Raw genomic sequence first — 27,825 nt, forward strand, 5'->3', positions numbered from 1 at the left:
TTTCAAAACTGTAATTAGTATTAACAAATAAAGTATATAAACAACTCTTAAATTAGAGTGCAAAATGAAAGCACCTTCCTCTTTTAAAGGTGCAAAAGCAAGAAAATACAACAAACAGACCCTCCTTTTAAATAGATGTGTGTATGGTAGGTAAATGCCACTTGAAAATGTTTTTAATAGAAAAATGATTTATAAATCAAATTAAAGATCAAAAACTTAATATTTGACATCAATTTTAACTATAAATAACTAAGAAATAAAAAGTTGTCCTGTGACATCCTGCTTTGGCTTGAACATCTATATCTTCTGCTCCTTGCCTTTTGGTGAAAACATTGCATTGTAAGGCTGCCGTCTCTTCGGACGGGGACAAGGATCAAGATCCTCCTTAATGTAACCTTAAAAAGAAACGACAGATTCACAAGATTGTATTTGCAACATCTATATCTTTCAGTATATATCCAGTCTTAATCTAATAAATTATTAAAACAACAACAAATAAATAAATAAATAAATAATCATTAAATTAATTACAAAATAAGTGGTAAATTAATTAATGAACATTAAATACATCCTTAATAATTAATAAAATAATAAAGCAAGTAAGTTATATATTAAGCTTATTTGATTCTTATTTTTAGTGAAATGCTGACAAATTTCACAAATTAGTATCAATTTCTTAATTTATATTAATAGTATACATTTATTAAATTGTGTGTAAATCAACTCAGATACTGTTCATTCTTTTGAAATAGATTCTACTACATCTATTTCGTAGATGAGGAAATGGAATCTTGGAAATTAAGTAACTTACTCAAATTCACAAATAGCTAGGAAGTGAAAGAGTAAGAACCTTGTCTATGAGCTTTCTTCAGAAGCAAAGCTATTAAGTATTATGCACTTTCCTATTTTGCCTACTGGAGGTAGCTAAACACAAACTATTTTTTATGACAAATTCTAGATATTTCTTGAAAAGGTTTTGCTATCACTATTACATTAGATAACATTCTTCCTATATTCTTCAGACTATTAGTTTCCGTGGTGTCTCCCATCTTTGCAGTTTGCTTGGGACAAGTGTGCTTTGATGCATCTCTAGTTCATATAGTAAGGGTCTAAATTGAGGTGCTAACCAGATTGTTCAGTTCTACTTAATCACTGGGTAGAGACATCATGTCAAGGGGGGTTTAATTAGTTTTGTTTTGATAGTGGAAAATAAGGTAATAGCTGTTAAAAGTCTTGGAATCTTTTGGAAAAAATAACTTATTAAATATCTGGGATTTTATTTCTGTAGTACCAGGATTAAACAAACCAGGTCTCCTACTTTAAAACATGTTCTTTATCAATGAGACACAACCCTGTTCCTAAATATCTGAAACTTTAAAACTGCATACATTCTCATACTACATAAAGGTGCCATATATGAAGTAGCTAGTTGCATGTCAATAATCCTCTAAACAAAAGTCTATTTTACTAAGATAGGATTAATAAATACCCAGCTTTTTAGAAAACTAAGTTTTAAAATATAAGATTCAGAGAACTTGTTTTGAACATATGTTCTTATTTTTGGTAACAATTTACCAGTAACTTTGGTAAAGTTATTTATTTAAGTCATTTTTGATGGTACAATAAAAATAAGATTACTTCTCTAAATTTGGATGACTTTAATTTTGAGTGCATATATAATCACATTAAAATAATGATAAACGATCTTTGAGACAAATGAAATTGCCTGAAGAGTTGAAAGTAATCCTTTTTAAATGCTTTTATGTCACAAAACCAGCATGTAATTTAGAGCAGAAGATAAAGAGAACCAATCATAGAGAAAATTAACAGGTAACTTAGGTATATATAGCATTTAAAAAATTTCAAAATGTTACAATCTTTACTTTTACCTCTTTCCATACAAGTTTGAGTAGAAGGAAAACCAACTTCCCAGAAATTCTCTGGAGTGTTAGGAGGAATATATCGGAATCGGTGTCTAGAGCAGGAAGCCAACTTCTTTTCTCTTTCTTCTGCTGGAAAATCTGCATAGTACTATAATAAAAATGAATAAGTTTTCCATTTAGGAATAATAAGCAGAGTGCTATGTGCTTACTGACACTGGAAACTAAGAAATCTATTATTCAATAGGTTACGAATTAATCAATGTATTTACAAGTACTGATAATAGAAAAGGTTTGCTTCATAAATAAGTAAAATTTACCTTACTATGTAAATCAACAAACATACTGCTTACCCATCAAAAAGCTTTAAAATGAAAGTGTTAACTAAATATTACTTGTGGGACAACCGATACATATGTGTATATGTGTGTAAAATTTTCTTATATTTGTCAGATCAGTAATAAAAATGCAGTGTTGTGCATAATTTCTGATACTTTTCTCAACAGTTATTTGGGTGTAACATGTCTTTGGAAGTAACATTTCTTGTTTTTATTTCTAATTAATTTATTCATTTTTATAATACTTTATTTAAAAACCATGATTAAAAACATAATTGTAGTTGGGTTGGATTTCAGTCATAACAAGGAATAACATCTCTATTTCTATAGTTAATGAAAATAAAAATGTTTATCTATAAGTGCTGTGGCTATATGACTTCCTTCCCCTTTAAACTGGATTCCTGAAAGAGAGAGAGAGAGAGAGAGAGAGAGAGAGAGAGAGAGAGAGAGAGAGAGAGAGAGAGAGAGAGAGAAGAGGAGTAAACTTTCATATTAGAATTAAAAGAACAGGGTTTTTCTGCTTTCCTGCATGAGGCAGCAAAGATAGACCCCAGAAAACATAATCTCTTCAGGGCTCATCACAAGGTAGGCTGTCGCTGCTGCAAAAAATAGAAGCTGACTCCTGCCAGTACTTGGGGACAAAAGGGACAGTATAAAACACCACTGCTTTGCTCTCTCCTGATTTCCTGCTTTCCTACATGAGGCAACCAAGAAAGGCCCCAGTGAACATACTCTCCTCATGGCTCATCACTAGGTTGGCTGTCTCCACCCACAAAGGGTGGAGCCAGAGGAGCATGGCCACTCATTTCGCTTCACAGCTACATGCATCTTCTAGCCCATGAACCCCATCACAACACATAGTAAAAACCATACTATAAGCATATCAATGGGGAAACAATGCAGAATAACACCATGCATAGAGAATAAAGATGGCAGTTCAGTTGACCCAAAAAGTACCAACCACCTAGTTAGCCTCTCAGATAAAGAGTTTAGAGAAAAAATATGGAAGATGTTCATAGAACCAAAGAAAGTATAGATTGAGCTGAACAGACCACAAAGACAGAAGTCAGAAAACTCCAAACTGAAATAACAGGACTAAAAACCTCAGTAGATAAAATGAAAACCTCTATGGAAAGACTCTCCAACAGAGAGAGGACAACTGAGGACAGAATCAGCGAGCTGAAAAATGAGATACAGAGCAACTCCATACAGCAGAAGAAACTGGAAAAGAACCTTAAAGCAAATGATCAGACAATGGAAAAAATACTCAAAAGAATGTGAACAGATGAAAGTAGAAGTTCTTGACAAATTCAACAGAAACAACATAAGAATCACTGAAGTCCCAGAGACCCAGGAAGAAAATACCCAGCAAGAATAAACAGTCGGGCCCGGAGAGATAGCACAGCGGCGTTTGCTTTGCAAGCAGCCGATTCAGGACCAAAGGTGGTTGGTTCGAATCCCGGTGGCCCATATGGTCCCCTATGTCTGCCAGGAGCTATTTCTGAGCAGACAGCTAGGAGTAACCCTTGAGCACCGCCGGGTGTGGCCCAAAAACCAAAAAAAAAAAAAAAAAAAAAAGAATAAACATTCAAGGACATCATTACAAAGAAATTCTCAGAGCTAAAGATGGCATGCATCCAAATCCTGCATGCCCAAAGAGTACCAGCTAAAAGAGACCCAAAACAAAGCACCCCAAGACATATCCTAGTCACAATGATGAATCCCACAGAGATGTAATACTGAAAGCAGCAAGATCAAAAAGGGAAATTACATTCAAAGGAGCATTTTTAAGATATACAGCAGACCTTGTCACAAGAAACCCTCAAGGCCAGAAAGCAGGGATGGGATATAGTGACAACACTCAACAAAATGAATGTTTCACCTAGAATATTGCATCCAGCCAGAGTCACTTTCAGGTTTAAAGGAAGGATACATAGCTTTAAGGATAAAGAACAGTTCAGAAACTTTACAGACTCAAACCAGCCTTAAAAGACAAACTGAAAGGTCTACTTTATGACAAGACAGACCAATAGACACAGCAAACTTCTACACAAAGATGACACTAAATTCCATGACAATTATCTCTCTCAATGTCAATGAGCTAAATGCACCAGTTAAGAGACAGAGTAGTGAAATGGATCAAAAACTGAAGTCAACATTCTGCTGCCTACAAGAAACATATCTGAATAATCAAACTGAAGCCTCATCCCCCACCCATATTTCCTAGGTAACTTGACCTTACCTGCAAGACCCCACCCATTCCTGGGAGGGGTCTTGGAAAAGGTAGATAAGCCTTTGAACCGGGGGATTCGGCCCTTTTTGGCTTTTGGCTGGGTCTCTGCCCTTTTGGTCTTTGACCAGCATGGAGGTCAAAGGGAGATGGCTGAAAGGAGTTAAGATGCAGGGCTAAGAATAACTAGTGCTTGAAAGGTTATAATGTAGGCCACACACATGTGGTGAATAGGTTATGAATAAAGTTGATGCTTCCTGATGCCTGTCTCTGGATGAGTCTGATTCCGCCATTCACCTAAACCTGGGACCCGCCGGCTGAATGGGGGTTGCGGAGCCACATGGCCTGGGATGGCAGAGAAGAATCTCTCCATCCTTCACCATCCATTGCCATCCACCACCATCGTTAATTATTTAACACTACATCAAACAATCATAGACTCAAAATCAAAGGTTGAAGGAAAATCATCCAATCAAATAACTCCCTTAAAAAGGTGGATGGCCATATTAATATAAGATGACACAAACTTTAGACTCAGAAAAGTTATAAGGTAAAAGATGAACATTTCCTAATAATCAAGGGGTATGTACAATAGGAAATCACACTCCTAAACATATAAGTACCCAATGATGGACCAGCAAAATATTTAATACAATTGTTGACAAATCTGAAAAATGACAGCAATACAAAAATAGTGGGAGACCTCAACATTGCCCAGTCACTCCTTGATAGGTCAACCAGGTTGAAACTCTATAAGAACAAACTAGTTCTGAAAAGAGCAGTACTCAGAAGAAAATTTATATCTTTGCAAGCATACATTAAAAAAAAAAGAAATTTAAGTTGTTTTGATTTTAGTATTGTAGGTATATATTTAGAACAAATGATTAAGTAAGCAACATTTTGGCATTGTATGCTTATGAGGCAGCTTTATCTAGGAAAATTTAAAATATAAGAATTATCAAGATAATATATTACTTTACTAATTATTATTATTATTATTATTATTATCATCATCATCATCATTATTATAGTTTTTTTGGCCACACCTGGTGATGCTCAGGGCCTGGCTAAGTGCTCAGAAATCACTCCAGTCTTGAAGGACCATATAGAATACTGGGGGATCAAACCGTGGTCCATCCTAGGTTACTTTACTAATTATTAAAAGCACACGAAAATAGGAAAGTTCATCATTAGCAAATAGTTCACAGTATTGTGTGAATTCTCATTAAATTTAAATAAAATACATTTACATATTTGTATTCAGAGTTTTTTGAGGCATGTTGCACTGTAATGAGGATAAGAAACCTGAAACTGTCCTAGTGGTACCTGTTCCTCAGACAAACATAATCAGCAGTATTGTGCTTCTTCTAAGCAAAGAAGGCGTTTTTTTAAAGTTCAAGTTAGTGGCCTTCATTTTTCAGTCTTTGAATTGCTATCTTTGACCTGGTTTTTAAAGTGGTAATGCTAATGGATGTAGGATTATAAAGTTGATTTCCCTTTGCTGTTTTTTGAATTCACAGCTAAAAAAGAATTGACATCATTTCTTCTAGATTTTCACTGATGCTGACAGGCCCCCATCAATTAGAGTATTATAAAACAACAATATTAGGTTAATGTAGCTAGAAGGAAAATGAGCAAATGGGAAATGGTAGAAAACAAAGTGAGAGAGGAAAGCAAGTCTTCTTGATATGTTTCTTTCTTTTTTTTTTTTTTGATATGTAACTTTCATTTCACTTCTCAACAAGATTGAGAAGGCATTTAAAGGTTTGTTGCAGAGAAGTGGTATGATTTTTAACTTTCATTCTAAAATAATTATTAGTATAAAAATTAGTGTAAAAATCATTACTGGTGGGCAAAAGTATACTGTGAAACAAGAATATAATGGAGAAAGACCACAGGTACAGATGCGTCTACACTTCCTGCTCAAGTTTCCTGTGAGCCTAAAACTGCTTTAAATACATATTTATACTATTACATATGTATATTTATATATATATATGTATAAAAGAGGGGGCACTTAGAAGTTTAGCCAGACAGATAAAATGATGCTTTGGTCCAGATGGTAAATGTTAAAGATATTATGTAGCTGGAAAGAGGATATATTTTGCAAACATAATCAGTGAGATTTAATTATAGATTGAGATTATTGAGATAACTAAGATTAAAAAAAAGGAGAGAGGGGGCCGGAGAGATAGCATGGAGGTAAAAGCGTTTGCCTTTCATGCAGGAGGTCATCGGTTCAAATCCCAGCGTCCCATATGGTCCCCTGTGCCTGCCAGAAGCAATTTCTGAGCCTGGAGCCAGGAATAACCCCTGAGTACTGCCGGGTGTGACCCAAAAACCAAAAAAAAAATAAATAAATAAAAAGGAGAGGATAACTATAAATACTTGCATTTAGGGAAAAGAATGACAGTCCAATAAGAAAGGGCTTTGCTTTGAACATGGCTGATTAGGGTTCAATTCTTAGCATTGTTGAACATAAAGCCAGGTGAAAGCCTGAGCACCACTGGGTACTGTTGAAAAACCAAAACCAAACACAACCAAAGCAAGCAAAATTTTGAATTTAAAATAGAAGAATATGGGCTGGAGAAATAGCACAGTGGTAGGGCGTCTGCCTTGCATGCAGCTGATCCAGGAAAGACGGTGGTTCGAATCCTGGCATCCCATATGGTCTCCCATGCCTGCCAGGAGCAATTTCTGAGCGTAGTGCTAGGAGGAACCCCTGAGCCCTGCCGGTATGACCCAAAAACCAAAAAAAAAAAAAAAAAAAAGAATATAGGAGACTCAAGAGTTAAGGTCTAGGAATCAGAGAGAAAGTATGTATTTTATTTATACCTGCTTTTGGACTATCACACACATGCTATAGAGTTAATATGTGGCATGGCAATGTGGTGAATTCACAAACTATAAGCAAATAATATTAAATATATTAGAATGGTCCTTTCAGTCCTGGTCATAAGGGAGTAAATGGGAACAGACTTATTCTACTCTATAAAACTAAAAAATGCAAATTAATCATATGGAATCTCAAATTCTGAGCAACAGAAACTCATGAAATTATTTCTTTTTTTTTTGGGAGGGGGCCACACCCAGCGGTGCTCAGGGGTTACTCCTGGCTGTCTTCTCAGAAATAGCTCCTGGCAGGCCCGGGGGACCATATGGGACACCGGGATTCGAACCAACCACCTTTGGTCCTGGATCGGCTGCTTTGCAAGGCAAACGCCGCTGTGCTATCTCTCCGGGCCCATGAAATTATTTCTAAGAGAAAGCAAATAAGCAGTGTTTTTAAGAGGCAGCACTAGTTCCAGATTGTAAAACTATGCCTAAAAACTAGGAATGGTTTATTTTGTCCACATAGCCCATATTCCTTAGTTAAGATAGCAAGGCTTGTGAAAACTCATTTTATAGGAGGTTTTACGTTACTGTCAAATTACTTTTCAGTATAGTGATTCCAATTTATATCCCTATGCTTTGGGTATCAGAGCATATTTTTTCTAAATTATTTTTTATTGTGACCAAAGTGAATTATGAATCTTTTACAGTAAATATTAAAGGTACATAGTGACAATGAATCAGGGCATATGCTTATCTGTACTATGACCTATTTCGAACATACATTAATGTAGATGGTCATTGAAATTTTTAGTCCAATGTTGTTAATAAGAAAATTTAAAGGGGAACTAAACAGCCGAAGTAGGCAACTGACAGCTAATGTAAGATAACAAAAACAAGTAAAAACAGAACCTATTGGGATTATTTATTTATTTATTTTTTTTTTTTGGTTTTTGGGCCACACCCGTTTGATGCTCAGGGGTTACTCCTGGCTATGTGCTCAGAAATCGCCCCTGGCTTGGGGGGACCATATGGGACGCCGGGGGATCGAACCGCGGTCCGTTCCTTGGTAGCGCTTACAAGGCAGACACCTTATCTCTAGCGCCACCTTCCCGGCCCCTATTGGGATTATTTAATATAGGATAAATGGTTAGTACAATCTACTTCAGAAATTCAAGAAGTCAATATATAAAGAAAAATTTAATTATGTTATAAGGACGAAGAGCTTACATACTTTGTTTAGAAAAGGAAAAGGAAGAAATATAAAGAGCTTATATGATTGTACCATTATTTTGAAAATGAACTATATTCCTTTCTTAGGAGTGCTGGTTGTAGTTATAAATTTACAGTTTCCTACATAAGTAAGAAAATGTTTTCCTGAAATGCAAATATAAGCCATTACTTTAATACCGAGAAAAATAAAAACATACAAATTTGGGCTGGAGAGACAGTATAGTAGAAGGTATTTGCTTTCAATATGGCCAACTTGCTTCATTTCCAGAAATCCCCACATGATCCCCACCTGAACACTGCCACGAGTAATTCCAAAGCAAAACAAGCAAATATATATGTAATATATATTAAAAAATATATATAAATATATATAATATAATATAAAATATGTATATAATATATTTTATATATATAAAAGAGGGGCCTATGAGATATTTCAAAAGGCATGCTGAAGCTTCAATCCGAGCATCAGATGATCCCAAATACTGCCAGGAAGGATTTCGGTAAATAGAGTAAGGAGTAGCCCAGAGCACTGTCAGGTAGCCTCCAAACTAAATAAATAAAAAAGGTAAAGAAAAAAAATGGCACAAATGTCTTTGGTAATAAGATCTAGGGCTTAGGCTCCAGATCTAATTAATTAAAATCTAAGAAACTGAAAGTTCTCACTTTCTTTTAAAATTTTACTTATTAATTTTTAGAAAAGCAAGGTAATTTTTACTGAACAAAATTGTTTAGAAAGAACATAGAAAGTGGGGGGGGGAAAGAAATGGAAAGAGGGGCTGGAGAGATAGCGTAGAGATAGGTCATTTGCCTTGCATGCAGAAAGACAGTGACTCAAATCCTGACATCCCGTATGGCCCCCAAGCCTGCCAGGGTCGATTTCTGAGCGTGGAGCCAGGGTATGTATGACCCACCCGTATGGCCCCCAAGCCTGCCAGGGTCGATTTCTGAGCGTGGAGCCAGGAGGTATGTATGACCCAAAAACCAGAGGAAAAAAAAAAAAAAAGGACATGGAAAGAGAGAAAATCAAGCTCAAAGGAAAACAGGGGCTTGAGAGGGCAAGCATATATTTTATTTTTTGAAAGCTCTCACTTTCATGTATTTATTTCTCACAGGACAAAGTCAAAATCTTTTATTTAGGAATAAAATATCAGGAATAGCCTGCTATTCTTGACTCAAACTAGGTTTCTAAGTACAAATATTTTCACCTACAATTTTAAAATTATGTACTTATGATCTATAAAGCCATTCTTAAATAACTGAAAGAATATCTTACATCAGTACTTACAATTTCACATTCCTTACATGTGTGTCCAAGCAACTTTCTTCTCTCTTCCTTTTTCCGAACTACCTCAATATGAGGAAAATTTTGTATGCCGTTCTCTCTGAGGGAAATAAATTTTAAATTAATCCATATGCTACTATAAAGGTTTCTGGCTTATGTTTTAAATTAAGTAAGGTAAAAACTCAGGGGAGAAATAATTCCAAAACATACATTCATTTTATTGAAACTGCTTAGTTAGTATGTCAGTAAAAAAAATTTTCCTCATCTAGTCTTCATGAAATATTTATTAAATACCAATTGTATGTTAAATATTTTTACCACTATTTTTCTTTAACTGTAAAGGATAACTCCAACTTTCTATTTTTGCCGCTGACCTGATAAAAATACTTTGGAGGCAAGCAAACAAAGAAATAATCAAAAACAGAGAAAAGAGTTTTGGGGGTAGGTTTAGGACACCTGGCTATCTTCAGGGTATTACTCCTGGAGGTGTTTCAGGAACTCTATGTGGTGCCTGCATTGAACCAGGTTGGCTGCATGCAAAGCAAGTGCCTTTCCTACTATAATATCCCTGTGTTTATAATTTAAAATTGATAATAAAAAAAAATTGGGGGTAAGGTTTTAGAGGGTACTTTTTTCTTTTCGTTTTTGGGTCACACCCGGCAGCACTCAGGGGTTACTCCTGGCTCTATGCTCAGAAAACACTCCTGGCAGGCTCAGGGGACCATATGGGATGCCAGGATTCAAACCACTGTCCTTCAGTATGCAAGGCAAACACCTCACCTCCATGTTATCTCTCCGACCCCGATTTTAGGGGGTACTTAAAAACTATTCCTGGCTCCATGTTCTGGAATGACTTCCAGCAATCTTGAGGGAACCACATGGTGCCAAGAATTGAACTAGGATTGGCTGCAAGCAATTTAACTCTTATACTACCTTTCTGACTCAGTAAAATGATACCTTTTTTAACATCTGATCTCTTTTTAAATAGGGAATTAACTGGGTAAAGAGGATAAGTAAGGACAGATGCAAAACTTATCTGAGCATACCTTGTTTTTGAACCTAAAATATATAAACATACTTGAAAAATAATTACCAACAAATTCAATTAATCTTTAATTAAAGGGACAAGAAACACAAAACGAAACAAGTAAGGCCTCTTCAACAGGGTATTGGGAAAACTGGTAAGTGACATGCAAAAAAAGCGAACTCATAGAACAAAGTCTAGGATAGTCTTTCATTATGATTCTAGAAGATTTACTCTGTCATGTTTGTTGTAACCAGTCTTCTGTAATAACTGATCTTGTTTTTTGTACAGATTCTAGGTCCAAGCCTCGGATAGTCTTTTCCTTATGGCTCTAGAAGATCTGTCCAGTCAAGATCTCTAGCTACAGAGGACTGATTTTGTCATCCAGAATTGAGCAGAAAGTTTCTTGGCACCATAAAAAAGACCTTGGGGTTTGATAATGAGCGAGCATGAAGCCTGTAGTTGCTCCCATGATAGTATGCTTCAAGGGTAGAGGAACTCTGTATCTCTTAGGCCTAACCCTTTCTTACTTCCCCAATATTTATTGTGCCTATGCAAAAACAAACACATAAACAAAACAACAACCCCCCCAAACCCCACAAAGCCTTGCCCATCACTCCTTTGTTTTTTTTTTCCTTTTTTCCCCTCTTTTTTTTTTCTTTGGTTGCTGCTAGTGTGTTTTATGTCATTGCTTGTTTTTTGTTGTTGTTGTTTTTCTCTCTCTTTTTTAAATTGATAGTTATACCCTCTAGATTCCTCCCAGTCTTTTTTTTCTTTTTCCAATAGAACCACTGACCTTGAATCATTTTGTTCTCCCTCATAAATTGAAGGGGAAAAAGATGGATGGTACCAGGAGCAACCAGTTGTATGAACATTGAGTGGAAATAAAAAAAAATGATCAAACTTAAGCATCAAGCCAAAGTCAATGACAGAATCGATACCCAATCTACAATGAGCTATCACAAAGGAGACTTGTTACACTAGCAATCCATGGGGCAAAGGGGAGAAGTATGGGACGAATGCTGGAAACAGGGGTGGAGGGAGGACAACACTGGTGGTGGTAATGGCCCTAATTCGTTGTCACTATGTACCTTAAATATTACTGCGAAAGATTTGTAGTTCACTTTGATCACAATAAATATTATTTAAAAAAAAGTGAACTCAGACTTCTAACACTATACACAAAGATCAAATCAAAATAGATTAAAGATCTTGTATCAGATCAGAAACTATAAGGTATATAGAAGAAAATGTAGGCAAAACACTCCAATGACATTGAGACTAAAGGCATCTTCAAGGAGGAATCACCAATGTCCAAACAAGTGGATACAGAGATAAACAAATGGGACTACTTTAAACTGAGAAGCTTCTGCACTTCAAAGTAAACAGTGAATATAATACAAAGGCCCACCCATGAAATGGGAGAGACTATTCACCCAAAACCCATCAGATAAGGGACCAATATTTAAGATACAGAAGGTACTGACAGAACAAAACAAGAAAAAACATCTAATCCCATCAAAAAATGGGGAGAAGAAATGAACAGATACTTCCCCATGCCCAAAAGGCATGCAAATGCCCATATCACTAATCATCAGGGAGATGCAAATCAAAACAACAATGAAGTATCATCTCATGTTACAGAGACTGGCACACATCACAAAGAACTAGCAGTCAGTGTTGGTGTGGATGTGGGAAGAAAGGAACTCTCATTCACTGCTGGTGGGAATGCCATCTAGTCCAGAATTTCTGGAAAACAATATGGATATTCCTCAAAACTGGGAATTGAGCTCCCATATGATCCAGCAATAACACTACTAGGGATATATCATAGGAAAACAAAGACACAATGTAAAAATGGCCTCTGCACTCCTATGTTCATTGCAGTACTATTTACAATGGCCAGAGTATGGAAACAACTCAGGTGCCTGACAACAGATTAGTAGCTAAAGAAATGTGGTACATCTATACAATGGAATACTACAAACTGTTAGGAAAAAATGAAGTCATGAAATTTTCCTATACATGGATGGACTTGGAAACTATTATGCTGAGTGAAATGAGTCAGAGGGAGAGAGATAGACACAGAATAGTTTCATTCATCTATGGAATTTAAGAAAAATAAAAGATAGTATGTTAATAATACCCAGAGACAATAGAGATGAGGGCTGGAAGGACCAGTCCATTATATGAAGCTCACCACAAAAAGTGGTGAGCACAGTTAAGAGAAATAATTGCACTAGCAACTACTATTACAATGATAGTAAGAGAAAGAAGTAGATGCTTGTCCTGAAGGCAGGCATGGGGAGGGAGGAGAAAAGTGGTGAACATTGGTTGTGGCAAGGTTACACTAGTTGAAGGGAGGTGTACATTCAATGACTGAAATCCAACTATAAACATTTTTGTAACCGCAGTGCTTAAATAAATTATTATTAAAATAAAAATTATTAAAGATATTACTGAGAAATTAAAATCCAGATGAATAAAGATAGGTACAGAGTTGGTGGCAAATTACATGAAAGATAATTATCTAAAATACTTCAAAACAATGATCTGAATATGATTGTATTATATTTTGGAATAACATTTTTGCTTGTTTGTTTTTGGGCCACACCCAGCAATGCTCAGGGGTTACTCTGTGTTCAGAAATCACTCCCGGCAGGCTTGTGGACCATATGGGATACCAGGGATCGAACACAGGTCTGTTCTGAGCCAGCAAGGTGCAGGACAAATGCCCTCTAATTGTGCCATCACTCCGACCTTATCTATTGTAATATCTTAGAACAAAAATAAATGCCATAACAATATTTTTAATAATCGTATTATTAGTGACAGTTATTATTTCGAGACTGCTTTGTGTATATGTGTGTGTGTGTGTGTGTGTGTGTGTGTGTGTGTGTGTGTAATGGAATAAAGTCAGATGAGAAAAGATGGAGCCGAGAGGTAGATTTCCAGTAAGCAGGAAAGTAGCTGTAGATTAAACAGAGGTTACATACATACAGAGGTTACTTCCACTTGAAGTAAAATCATCAATATAAATAAATGTAGTTTATCTTCCACTGGGATTTCTGTTGAAATAGCAGAGTCCAGGCTATGGCAGCAAGTATCTAAGAGAACTGGAGCATCTTATTGTAACAAATGGAAGCTATGAAAGATGACTAGGATAGGGCTCATTCAAAGAGGATTCCACTGGTTAAAATAGGACAATGGCATTATCAGTAAATAACTGCAAAAGTTTAAAACTCCTAAATATACATAATTATTTATTGGGGCCTCCTAAGCAGTATTAGGAAGCCTAGGGATTGTTCCTGGAGACCACAGTTCCATACTTGGACAGGTCACAGTTCAATACTTGGACAGGTGATGCAGAGATACTGGGGATGACAGGGTCACACTGCTAATGATGGGCCTGACTGTAGCACAGGGAAGGCTCTAAAACTACACCTGCTGGTGCTCAATGGGCCACCTACCATAGGGGTTTGAACTAGGGTCCTTTGTGTGCACAGTATGTATCCCTGAACTTTGTGCTGGCTCTCCAGCCCCTAAATATATTGAAATTCATGAGTTTACAATGATACTTAGATAAAAAAAAAATTATAGAATTTGAGATGCCAGGGCACTGTTTCTTTGAAAAATTGGCATATAAAATAATCATTTAGCAACAAAATAACAAAATGCTACTAGAGTCTTAAAGGTATCAATGAAAATTTCTAAAACTCTGAACAGAAATGAAAAAATAGTGAACAATCTTACTAACTGAGCACCTCAATTTGCCAATATCATAATGGGAAAGATAGCATAAAGTATTTTTAAGAAATTTTATGTCTTAATTTAGAATGACTATTCCTTATTCTAATATGAATAATACAATGTAGAAAGTTAACAATTTGGCATAAAAAGTACACAGTATCATTAAAGTTCAAAATAAAAATCCTTAAAAAAATTTTTGGTAGGGCCATCCCCATAAAGGTCCTGCTGGTGATGCTGCTTGGGGCTAGAGGTCCTTTTGGGGGCCACCAGAGCCAACCTGGCAATGTTAGAATGGCTAAGTGGTGCCAGGAATCAAACTATAGGTCCTGAATATGCTAGGCATATGCTCTACCTTAAACTATCTCTCCACACATGTTCCCCAAGATGCTGCCAAGAGTCAGCACTGAGCATAGAGCCAGGAGCAGTGCCAGAGAACCACAAGGTGTAGCCTCAAAGAAATACAATAACCCCTCAAATAATAGTAAATCATTTAATACATCCTCCAAGTGCAAAAAAGTTCATGTTAAAACAAAAAATATCCATCACCACTGCTTAGAAACAATGTAATGGTAGGAAAAATTTTCTTATCTGAAAATTTTCACTTTATGCTTGAGTTCCCTTTTTGTTCTAACCATAATGTGAGTGATATGTATTCTATTTTAACCAAGTTAACAGTTTACACTCTGACATAGATAGTGCTGTTTTATCACATTGCTATCAACAATTTCAATGTACCTTTCATTATCCTTAAAATATGGCTCCACTAATGCTTTCCGTTTGACTTTATCTTGTTTATCACCATGACCTGTAAATAAAACAAACAGATCAAAAGCTGAATTGAAAGTTACTGAAAGATGCCCTAGAAATTGTACAGTGCATAGGGTATCTGGCATGCACACTAGCAGACCCTTGTTTGATACCCAGTACTCCATCTAGTCCTTCACCACTCCCTGCCAGGAGTGATTCCAGGTACAGAGCTAGAGAAAATCCTGAGCACCTTCAAACTTTGGTCCAAATGCTGCTCCCACCAAATAGCAAACTGAGTAAATAAAAAGACGATACAGAAAGTAATTACGTATATTAAGAAAATATAATAAGATCTCATTCTTTTGTTTTTGTTTTGGGGCCCACATCTGGTGATGCTCAGGGCTTACTCCTGACTCTTATACTCAAGGAATCACTCCTGGCGATACTTCAGTAACATTTGGGATGCTGGGGATCAAACCTGGGTTTGGCCAAGTGCCAAGGCAAACCTGCTATACTATTGCTCTGGCTTTACAAAATGTCAATTAAATTTCCTGATCTAACTTTTTTCTTTTTTTTTTTTCCAGATGGATGGAAAGGATTTATCCTATTTAACCTCAGAACTGAAAATTATAAAACAAACATGCAAACAAACATGCATACTATAGAAGTATATAGGACTTAAAATACTCTTTTTTGTTTGTTTGTTTGTTTTGTTTTGTTTTTGGGTCACACACAGTGACACTCAGGGGATACTCCTGGCTATGCACTCAGAAATCTCTCCTGGCTTGTGGGACCATATTTACAAAACATATGTAGACATGTATATTTTATATCCACTTCTGAACCGTTCTTTCAAATGTAGGCCATTATTAGAAAATATGCTCGTCTATGCCAGTATAAAACACTATGTCAGTTTAAAACACTTTGTATTAGATTAATATTGTAAAATTATTGTCCCAATGAAAGGAGATCTTAGATATATATACACTCATCGTATATACATACATACACACGTTATATTCATAGTATATCCTTTTATATCACATATATGCATATATACTTACATATATATCTATATATACTAACATAAATATGTACAACTTTAGATGCCTTTTGTAAAGCATTTCCGAATAGAATATGTATCTAATTTTTTGGCAAAACCTTTTCTTTCCACTCTATTACAATTCTATCTATCTATCTATCTATCTATCTATCTATCTATCTATCTATCTATCTATCTATCTATCTATCTATCTATCTAAGTCAGTCAAATTAAGCAGTGGAGGGGTTATATACCAACATTTGTGATACTAACATTAATAAGTTCTGATAAACCACTGCCATCAGACCAGCCACAATATATTTTTATATGCTTTATGCTTATGTTATGAAGAAGCTTGTATATATGATACAAACTTGTATATATGGTACAGTGAAACTAATTTTTGTATATATGATACAAACTTGTATATATGGTACAGTGGAACTATTTTTTATATCTCTGTTAGTGTGAAGTTACCTAAGAAAATTGTGAAAATTTTACACAAGAAACATTAATTGTTAAGGCACCTATATTATAAAGCCTGTTAATCAGCTTTATTTAATTTATAGAATTCAGTGGTAAAAAAAGCCAGTTAGAAAAAAAAAACCAGAGGCCAGAAATATTACAGCAGGTAGGGCACTTGCTTTGTACAAGCAGTCTACCTGGATTCAATACTCAGCATCCCTAATGGTCCTCCACCTCCAGGAGTAATGCAGAGCAATCATTAATTAGGTGTGGCCCCAAAGCCCCACCTCTTCACTCCAAAATTTAAAGAAAACAATCCTACCATTTAATTTCTTTGTGGCAAGTGACACTTCTTCGTCTTCACCTGCTTCTTGTGGGAAGCTACCAGGCAAATAGGATTCATATTCTTCATGTGTTGTTCGATCAAACATGTCTTCTAAACTATCATTCATTGTTCTTTCTCCATCTATTAAAAAAATTCAGCATACAGAAATAAGCAAACTTCTTGCATTCTTTGTGGAACAATGTGAAATTTCTAGTAACTTACATAAAATACATCATAATAAATGACAAAAAAATTGGTGTTAAATAAAATGTGCACAATTATTTTTCTAATATGGTAGCCAAAAAGGTATTCCTTTGCATCACCATTGATGACTGGTAATTTAGTATTGATAGAAATAATAAATTCAATTATATATTTTATATTTAAGGTCCCAAATACATCTTTAGTATATAAAACATTATACTAATCACATACAAAAGTTTATAATAGATACTAGCAAAAAAGAACAGATGTCTACCTATGTTATTCTCTATTAAAAACTACTAACCTCTCTACATTTTGTGCTCTAGCATTTTTATTATTTTGTCATTCTCTGTAGTACCTTGCAGTATGTCTACTACACCATTTATTTGCTTGCCTTTTTATTAAAATTTTTCCATGAAGTTTCTTTCATTATTTACTCATTATTGCCAACAGTTGGAACATTTTTTTTTTTTTTTTTTGGTTTTTGGGTCTCACCCGGCAGTTGCTCAGGAGTTACTCCTGGCTCCATGCTCAGAAGTTGCTCTTAGCAAGCACGGGGGACCATATGGGACGCCGGGATTCAAACCGATGACCTTCTGCATGAGAGGCAAATGCCTTACCTCCATGCTATCTCTCCGGCCCTAGTTGGAACATTTTTGATATAGAATTGTGACTCAATATTTTAAAATAATTTTAAAATTTCTTAATTTTGTGAGCTAAATTTATGAATATTATGTAGATTCTAGATACCAGCCAGTGAGCTAGGCACTTTCAAGAAATTCTGATTACGATGTTAGTAAAACACACTACTGTAAGTCTTTTTTTCTGTGAAATACTATGAATCACATCTCTATTAAACTTCTTGTCATTTAGGAAATTTAAGAGAGACTAGGGATATAAAATTTTCTGAACTTAAATAGTAGCATGGTTGGTAATTTTCATTGATATGTTTCATTTTTGTCTTCTTTTTTTAAAAGAAGAGATACATCTAAGTGGTACCTTGGGAAGAAACTATGTAGTGCCAGGAAAATCAACTCAGAATCTCACACTTGAACAATCTTCCTGGTCCCTGGTACATAGCTTTTATTTTTGAATATTGCAGTTACACTTTCTGATGATTAGATCTTATTCCCAGCTCTGTGCTCAGGGGTCACAACTAGTAGTGATTGGGGAACTACATGTAGTATATGAGACTGAACAAAGGCCAGCCACATGAAAGGCATTACATTATCTGTTGAACTATGTCTCTGGCCCTACCACTAAAAGGGTTACTATGAGTAAAATAAACATACTTTTTCTTCAAGTATGGTTTCAAGGATGTCTTATATTTTGGATCTGGGAAATAGCTCAGCAATAGAACATGTTGGTTTGCACATTGGAGCCTTGAGTTTAGATTCTGGCACTGCTTTCAAATCAACAGCTTTTCCAACAGCTTTTCCAGAAAAATAAACAAACCAGTGATCTTAGGATATGATGGCTATCTGGAGATCTGGCTGTGGACATGTCACTCCCTTGATTACCAATCAGGTCTAACTGATCTGGTTTGTCAGACTGGTGTCCTTTCCTCTCCTTTGTCACTCCATGTGTATCTCTCACAAAGAGGAAGACCCTACCCGAATAGAAACAGAATGTTCTTTGGCTGAGTATAGACAAGAAAATGATCACCTGACAGAGTTTCCAAACAAGCCCTGAAAAATATTACATACTGTGCTGTTCTTAAAATATTATTTCAAATTACTACTGATGAGAAAAGTTAGACTGTGTTTGCTGGCTTTGAACCTGGGCAGATCTTTGTGACATTATGCATTTCTGAGGAAATATCATAAATATGTTCTATATTTCTACCTTAATCTCTTGGGATGTTTATCCTGGGAATCTAGACTTCATGTGAGTAAGAGAGCTCAAAGTACTTGACATGGACAGTTTACATGAATGAGACTAAATGAGATGAAAAGATGACAAGTTATCTCCACCTATTAAACCTATTAAATATTCTGGTTCTAGTTACATCTGCCTACACTGCAAGAGAGAATTTGATGTAAAACCACCCAATTAAGCTTTCTTGAACTAGTGAGCTAGAGAGACTATAAGACAATAATCATTGTTTTAATCCTAAAGCAAGAGCACCAACAGTACTTGATTTGGCCAAAACAAATTCCTATCAGTTCAAGTTCTAATTTCACTTCTACATATACTGGCTTCAAATATACTTGGTTCTAATTTCACATCTATCTATACTTGCTTCAAACGTACTTGGTAAGTTTTCTTCTTTTGAATCAAGTGGATAAATTTGAAGCCAAAGTAGTCATATTTTGGCTTTAAACCCTTTCCTTTTTCTTGTAGGGGGTGAATAAGAAGACCACATCGATGGTGCTCAGAGCTTAAATGGCTCTGTGCTCAGGATCATTCCTGGGGATGCTTTGGGGACAATCTGCAGTACCAAGGATCAAACTAAGGTTGGTTGCATGCAAGGAAAGTGCCTTATTCCTTTACTAGCTCTCTGGCCCTACTTTCCCCCTTTTAAAAAAATGAGAAAAACTTTAATGGAGGTGGTACCAGAAACAAAGTCATTTTAAAAAGAAAGTATACTTCTAAGAATGGTAGGGGTTCATACTTAGTGGAATAAAATAGAAGGAGTAAGACAAATTTGCTGGATGATCTCACTCATATGAGCTTTATAGAGGAATACAAGTCTAACAATGTCAAATGATAAGTTCTTAAGATTCTGATGACAGAACTGAAGATACTAGGTGTGGGGAAGCTAGCTAAAGGGGGCCAACATATTTAGTATAGTATTTCTGGCATAGCGTCAACACATATAAACATTTTCATTCGTGTAAATAGAATTTAACTCATAAAGTCATTTAAACATCATTTACTATTAAAATCCAACAAATCACTGTTGAATTTTGTTTAGGTACTATCCTCAACCCAAGAAGTCAGTTACTTTATCATATGGAATTTTCATTCCTAAAGAATAAAGAATAAAAACAAAACTATTAAAAATTTCTCTCATCTTACATTTTAGGGAGGCAAAAAGTTAAGGAACTTCAAAAGAAATGAAAACAAGACTGGTGGCTTTATTATTTGGCCCTCAGCAGGTAGAATAGAGAATAGAAAACGGATATATATATATTGAAAGATTTTTTCAATAAACTTTGAAAAATAATTACTGCAGCTCTATGTGACAGGTTCTAACTCTGATATGTAAGAGGGACTGAGGAATGACAAGTCTTAACTGATTTCATGTCATATATCTTTGTATTTAGGGATGTCATTAAACATTAAAGTACCTTCTGGAAAATTAAAATTTAAAGAATAAACAGGTACTTTAAAGAGGCCCCTCATCTATCCAATGCTCCTTTTCTACAGAAGTAGAAAATAGCAGTTAATTTTACCACATTAACTATCATTTTTAGCTTATTGTTAATCTGCAAATCTATACTAGTGTTTTTCAGTGCAAACCTGTCCTCTTCCATTATTAAATACTTTAGAAAATCATATTTCTAAAATAGAATTCTTGAATTACCTACCCTTTATGGTTTCTCTAAAATCATTTTTTAGAAAGGGTCAGCAAACTTTTACTTTTTTTTTTTTGGTTTTTGGATCACATCCAGCAGCGCTCAGGGCTCTATGCTCAGAAATCGGCCCTGGCAGGCACAGGGGACCATATGGGATGCTGAGATTTGAACTACCATCCTTCTGCATGCAAGGCAAAATCCCTACCTCCATGCTATCTCTCCAGCCCCCAGCAAACTTTTTCTTAAGTCTGACATATACTAGACTTGTGGGATCATAAAAGTCTGTATTAAGTTCTCAAATTTTCTGTATATTATAAGAAGCCAAAGATAATATGCAAATTAATAAGAAACTGTTCCAATAAACTTTTTTGTTTGTTTTTGGGCCACACCCAATGATGCTAAGGGTTTACTCCTGGCTATGCACTCAGAAATTGCTCCTAGCTTGGGGGACCATATTGGACGCCGGGGATTGAACCAATGTCCGACTTGGTTAGCTGCGAGCAAGGCAAACGCTCTACCACTGTGCTATCACTCCGGCCCCTGTGTTCCAATAGATTTTGCTTATAAAACATGCAACTGATTTTAGTTTGCTGAACCCTAGAAACAACTTAAAATTCTTTCTGAAATAATTATTTGGCTAAAATGTATCCCCCTTGAAATACAGAAAGTGAGCATTGCTATGAAAATCTAATTATTACTAGAATAGGAAAACAAAACAAAAGAAAAAAACCCTCATTTTATAAGAACACTTATTATACTCATCAGGGTAAAGGTAGAACCACAAATTTCCCTCCATATTTTTTTTTAAAACGAAAAGCTACAAAAAAGCTTACCTAGACATTTTTCTCTCTTTTGTTCTTGTTTCGTCATTCTTAAAAGCACAGTTTCACTAACCAATGTACAGTCCACGTCCACAGTCTCTCCCCCTGCTAATTTTGACTGACTTCCATCCTAAGTATTAAAAATATCAAAACTGTAATGCTATCACATTAAGGCCTTATATCTACTTAAAACATTTTGCTAAATGAATATAACTTTCATCTTTTAAACCACCTTTAAGTGTACATTTCAGTAGCACTGCTATAATTTAACTCTAAGAATACAGATAGATTTAGGTTTTATTGACTAAAGAATATTTTATCTAAATAGAAAAAGTATCTTTTTTGGGTTTTTGAGTCACATCCAGGGGAACTCAGGGGTTGGTTACTCCTGGCTCTGCACTCAGAAATTGCTCCTGGCAGGCATGGGGACCATATGGGATGCTGGAATTCAAAACACCATCCGTCCTGAATTGGCTGTGTGCAAAGCAAACACCCTACCACTGTCCTATCTTTCCAGTCCAAACAAGTATCTTTTCTTAAGCCCAATAAGAATGCTACCAGAAAGAGAGAGCTATATGCTAGCTAGCGAACATTCTTCTGAATGTGGACTAGAGCAGTAATTTCATAAGGCAAATTTGATTCTTGATAGGTAAGATCACACAGGCAAATGCTAATACTCATTAATACTCATTAATGCTAATATTCATTATTAATACTTAATAATGCTATTAAGTGGAGAAATTCTCAAATGATGTAAAACCAAGATCCAAGCAAAAAGATATTTTCCTTATGAGTTACATTATTCTTTGAGTTGCTGTTTTGTTTGTTTTGGGCCATATTCAGCAGTGCTCATGGTTTATTCCTTGACTCTATGCTTAGGGATCACTCCTGGTTGGGCTTGTAAGCTGAAGATTCAACTTGGGTCTCAACCCCCAATATCCTCTGAGCCTGCAAGGAATAATTTCTGAGCAATAGAGACAAAAGTAAAGCCTGAGTACTGCCAGCTATGGGCCCATCCCCAAAGTTAATAAAAGTTAAAGACAAATCATTTTTATAGAAAATTATTTAAAATATATAGCTGGAAATTTGATTTTTTACTTAAAATATTTTTATAACTTTAAAGTAAAAAAGAATTAGAATTCTTTCAAATACTAATTTTGAAGTAAAAGATTACTATTTTCAAAACCACACTTTTTAAAAAAGATCTTTAATTGAATCATGAGATACACAAATTCAATCATGATTGAGTTTTAGTCATACAATGTTCAACACCCTTCACTAGTGAACATTTTCTACCACCAATGTCACCAGTTTCCTTCCGATCCTTTCTTCTCCCCTCTTGCCTGCCTTGGTGGCCAACATTCTCTTTCTCTCTCTCTCACCTCTCTCTCCCCCTTCTCTCTCTCTCTCCTCTCTCTCCCCCTTCTCTCTCTCTCCTCTCTCTCTCCCTTCTCTCTTGCTCTTTCTCTCTCTCTCTCCCTTCCTTTTCTCCCTTTTTTCTTTTAGACACTGTAAGAACCCTGATACTTTTAGTCTGTAAATTAAAAAAAAAGAGTTAGTAGTCTTTCAAAATACCACAAAGTTGGAACAATAATCATTTATTTCTTATTTTCTGAATAAGTGCAAATTTTAAGATATATATGATTATCTTAAGGTCACAGAATGAGTCAGGAGGACATTTAACAACTCAATAGAATAAGAACTGCATGGAATTTGGTTTATTTTCGATCTTACCTTTGTATCTATTACAGTAATATCCATTTTATACTGAGAAAGGTCTGCTCCTGGATCTATACTCCATTGGTTATTTTCTAAGGATATATCTTAGATAAGGGGAAAAAAAAATGAAATGAATTTCAAAAGTTTCTATAATTTAAAAATATTATTGAACCCAGAAAGCAGAGAAGTTTATGTTTGATAAAAGATTTCTAACTAAATTATATAAATAATTCTTATAACTCAGTAATAAGACACGGGTCCCAATTAAAAATGAGCATAGAGGTTGAATGGATAATGCTCCAAAGAAGATGGTTCAAAACAAATGAAAATACTTACCTTTATTAGTCATTTGGTAAATACTAATCAAAATCATCTTGTACCTGTCAGAATAGTTATCATCAAAAACATAAAAACAATAGGAGGGGCTGGAGAGATAGCAGAGCGGTAGGGTGTTTGCCTTGCACACAGCCAACCCAGGATAGACTAGGGTTTGATTCCAGGCATCCCATGTGGTTCTCCAAGCCAGGAGTAATAGAATTCTGAGGGCAGAGATAGGAGTAAACCCTGGGTGCCACTGGGTTTGGGTTTGGGTGTGGCCCCAAAACAAAACAAAAAGAACAAAGGACTGATGATAATGTGGAAGAAAAGGAAATCCTCATGCACATTTGGAGGAATGTAAATTGGAACCATCTCACTGGTAAACAGTATAGAGTTGGTTGTTTTTTTTTGTTTGTTTGTTTGTTTTTGTTTTTGTTTTTTGGTTTCCTGGCTTGGAGGGGAATCATACAGGATGCTGGGGGATAGAACCGTGGTCCGTCCTAGGCTAGTGTTTGCAAGGCCTTACCTATAGTACCACAGCTTCGGTCCCCAGTATAGAGTTTCTTGAAAAAAGAAATACTGGGCCGGTGAGGTGGCACTAGAGGTAAGGTGTCTGCCTTGCAAGTGCTAGCAAGAAAGAACTGTGATTCGATTCTCCCAGGCATCCTATATGGTCCCCCAAGCCAGGGGCAATTTCTGAGCGCTTAGGCAGGAGTAACCCCTGAGCATCAAATGGGTGTGGCCCCAAAAACCAAAAACCAAAAAAAAAAAGAAATAAAAGAAAATGAAAAAAGAACTACTTATATGATCTAGCGATTTTCTTATGGGTATTTATTTGAAGGAAAAAAATAGTCATTCTAAAAGATATAGGTAGTCTTCACTGCAGGTCTAATTACAATAGAAAAAGATGTCTTTAAGAAGAGGAATGGATAAAGAAGATGTGGTATACATAATCCTATGTCTCTTAACGATGGAGATACATTCTGAGAGTAATTCCCCAAGCACTGCTAGTGTGGTCCAAATATTAAAAAATAAAATGCAGTATTAAATTATTAAATTCCTAAATTATTTTCATTTTATTTTTGGGACATATCCAGTAATGGTCTAATGGATTACTCCTGACTTAATAATTAGAACAGGTGGTTCTAGGAATGGAACCCAGCCTACTGCAATAAAAGCATGCACTCCAGTCCACTGAGCTATCATCTCTCTAGCCTTCTCAATACATTTTTTTAAAAAAAAAATTAAGAGTCTAGTTATCACATGTAAAATTCATTCTTAAATTTCCGTAAACAGAAACATGTGGAGGAAAACAAATATTTTTCCAAGACAGATCAATCTCACATGTAAACAATATATTACTCAATGTAAGATAACTAAAAAAGACTAGAAATATTAGTGTAATATACCTTGGCTGTTCTGCAGAGACTGTGTTTTAGCAATTCTACAAGGATTTAACTGAAGAACTGATGTAAGTTCACATGCTCCATGAGCTGATCTTTTTTTTTTACTTGGCTCACGAGATACAGCACCCTAAAACATAAAAAATCATTAGCATCTACATAAAATCACAACCCTTTCAAACAAAATCCTGGAATACTTAATATACCTTCATGTCATCCAAAAGACTCTCTGTCTCCAAACTTTCACTTGGACGAAGAGGGATCTTAAAAACGGGGTTTTCTTCCTTTACTTGTAACGGTGTTTTACTGTCTGGAGATTTATTCAGGGACTGAAGGATGCTGTCCTGTAAACATGCCTCTTCTTCTGAGGAATCTTCAGTTGACACAGAGCTCCTACACAGGGCCTTTCGGTTTAAGGAAGAGCCTTTTGAAATGGGCTTTAAAGTCTCATAAAGATTTAATTGCCTTAATCTGGTTATAGTGGACTCCCTTACTTGACTTTTTTCTTGTTCTTTCTCTTGAACAGCTGAAAATCGGTCTGATAGATCCAGAGGTTTATCCATCATATAGTCTCCATTCCCGGTACAATGACTATCCATTGGAAAGGGGAAAGCATTTTCTTTGTCAACAGAGGCTTGAGGGAAGTTTACTCCATCTTCACTATCTTCATCAGTTTTCTTCCTTTTAGATGTTTTGCCTCCCAGTGATTTCAGGGACACTAAATGTTTATCTTTATCAATAATAGCATCTTTGATATGATCTGTATTCTTCTGTTCACCGATGGGCTCACCAGCCTTTTTATTTGTAAACATATGCTTATTAGAAGATGACTGACTAATCATTTTACTCACTTCAGACTCAATATTATGATGTATGAAAAGGGCACCATCTTCAGATTTTGATCTAGCTTTCTCTGATCTAGAATTAAAAGAATTGCTGAAAGGTGCTATTCTCAAATGAGTTTTTTTCTCAGTCTCTAGAAGAGAAGGGGACAAACTTATATTCAAACCTAAACCATTTTTCACATTATGGGTAGCTCCAAACACAGGAGATGACTCCCGAGAAGTCACTTCTTCTTGAGGAAGGTTTGGAATAGAATCTGAAAATCTAAATAGAGTGTGAAACTTATTATTTGACTAAACTAACAAGGTGAAAATAAAAATACACCGAGAAAACCTTTGCTAATAGAGAATATTAAAAATTTCCATTTGAATAAGAAATTGAACAAAATTTATAGCATATTCATAATTATCCATTTGTTAAAGGCAATTAATCAAAATATAACATAAAGTTGTTGGTGCTTCTTTAGTTGTCAGAGTGACAAAAAGCAGAGCTAAATGATAAAGAAAAATCAATACCATGATAATTCTATTTCTATTTCTCTAAGAAAATCTTTTTGCTGAGGCTAGAGAGATAGCTCAAAGAGCTGAAGCACAAGCTTTGCCTTGCATGTTCTATCCCTGGCATCTCATGTCCCCTGAGCAGCAATTGCTGAGAAAGCCCTTGAGAACAGAGCTAGAAGCAGACCCCAAATACCCATCTTCAGAGGCCAGAACGATAGTACAAGGGGGAAGGAGCTTGACTTGCACATAGCTGACCCAGATTCGAGCTCAGGCATCCCATATGGTCTTCCTATCCTGTCAGGAATAATTTCTGAACAAAAAGTACCCTGACAGCTACGGGGAGTAGCCAAAAACCACACATGAAAGACACAAAATAAATAAGAAAACAAACCAAAAACCCAACCCAAACTAACCCTAAGCCAAAAAAAAAAAAAAAACCAAAAAAAACAAAAAAAAACCACCCAAAACAAAACCCCCAAAATCCCTTTCCAAATTATTACTCAAAATTTAAAACTATAAAAAGAGCCACAACCAGCAGTAATTATCTGCCATGATCAAGAAAATATTATTTTAATAAATTTGGCCGAGAATGAAAATTCTTTGGCATGACATCTTGTCATGCAATTACTTAGTTACAAGAAAGAAAAAACTTCTTTTTCCTTTGGCAAGGGTCTGGGCAATGCTCAGAGCTTACACCAGACTGTACTTGGGGACGATTGGTAATGTTCAGGAGGATCAGATGAATGCCAAGAACTGAACTGGGCTTGACTACATCTATCATCTATCTATCAATCTATCTATCTATACTACTTACTATCTTACTATCACTCTGGCCCACCATCACTCCTGGTAGGCTCTGGGGATTGTGAGTATTGAACCCACGATGGCTATGTACAGGGTAAATGCCCTACTTGCTATACTATCATTCTGGACACAATAAGGTTAGGAACGGTGAAGTAGAAATATTTAATATTGACAGAAACACACAAGCACATGCACACATTCACACACTACACATACAATCCCTAAAATAATATGTTCTACTGTAATAAAAAAGTCCTCAACAGTAAAATATTGAAAATAAAAAAGAAACCAAAAACCAACTAAAATAACAAACTTACTGAGGAAAAGAAAATAAAGATAATGAATATGATCAACAGTTTTAGGTTTTACTAAAATTCCTCAAATTACCTTGAAGTATCTTCACTATACCGTGTAGATTTTTCAAAAGATTGCTTGTCACTTCCTTCCAGACAGTGGTAGAGTTCATCGCCAAGAGGGCTCATGGGACCTTGAGGTTCCTTCAATTATAAAATACAAGTATATACTTAGAATAGGCTATTAT

General features: G+C 35.5%; 1 protein-coding gene across 1 annotated transcript in view; it reads right to left on the reverse strand.

The window, feature by feature from the left end:
* Positions 1-27,825, reverse strand: part of RBBP8 (RB binding protein 8, endonuclease) — a 69,835-nt gene continuing 42,010 nt past the window's right edge. Inside the window, exons 10-19 of the mRNA XM_049770021.1 lie at positions 27,672-27,781; positions 25,344-26,244; positions 25,144-25,267; positions 23,432-23,520; positions 21,710-21,827; positions 17,149-17,292; positions 15,308-15,377; positions 9,802-9,898; positions 1,890-2,031; positions 1-395 (exon numbers count right to left, since the gene is read on the reverse strand). Of these exons, the coding sequence (XP_049625978.1) occupies positions 298-395; positions 1,890-2,031; positions 9,802-9,898; positions 15,308-15,377; positions 17,149-17,292; positions 21,710-21,827; positions 23,432-23,520; positions 25,144-25,267; positions 25,344-26,244; positions 27,672-27,781 (1,893 nt within the window). The 3' untranslated portion in view covers positions 1-297. The remainder of the gene's footprint in view (positions 396-1,889; positions 2,032-9,801; positions 9,899-15,307; positions 15,378-17,148; positions 17,293-21,709; positions 21,828-23,431; positions 23,521-25,143; positions 25,268-25,343; positions 26,245-27,671; positions 27,782-27,825) is intronic.

The sequence above is a fragment of the Suncus etruscus genome, chromosome 3 (genome assembly GCF_024139225.1).
Source record: "Suncus etruscus isolate mSunEtr1 chromosome 3, mSunEtr1.pri.cur, whole genome shotgun sequence".
Classification (NCBI taxonomy): domain Eukaryota; kingdom Metazoa; phylum Chordata; class Mammalia; order Eulipotyphla; family Soricidae; genus Suncus; species Suncus etruscus.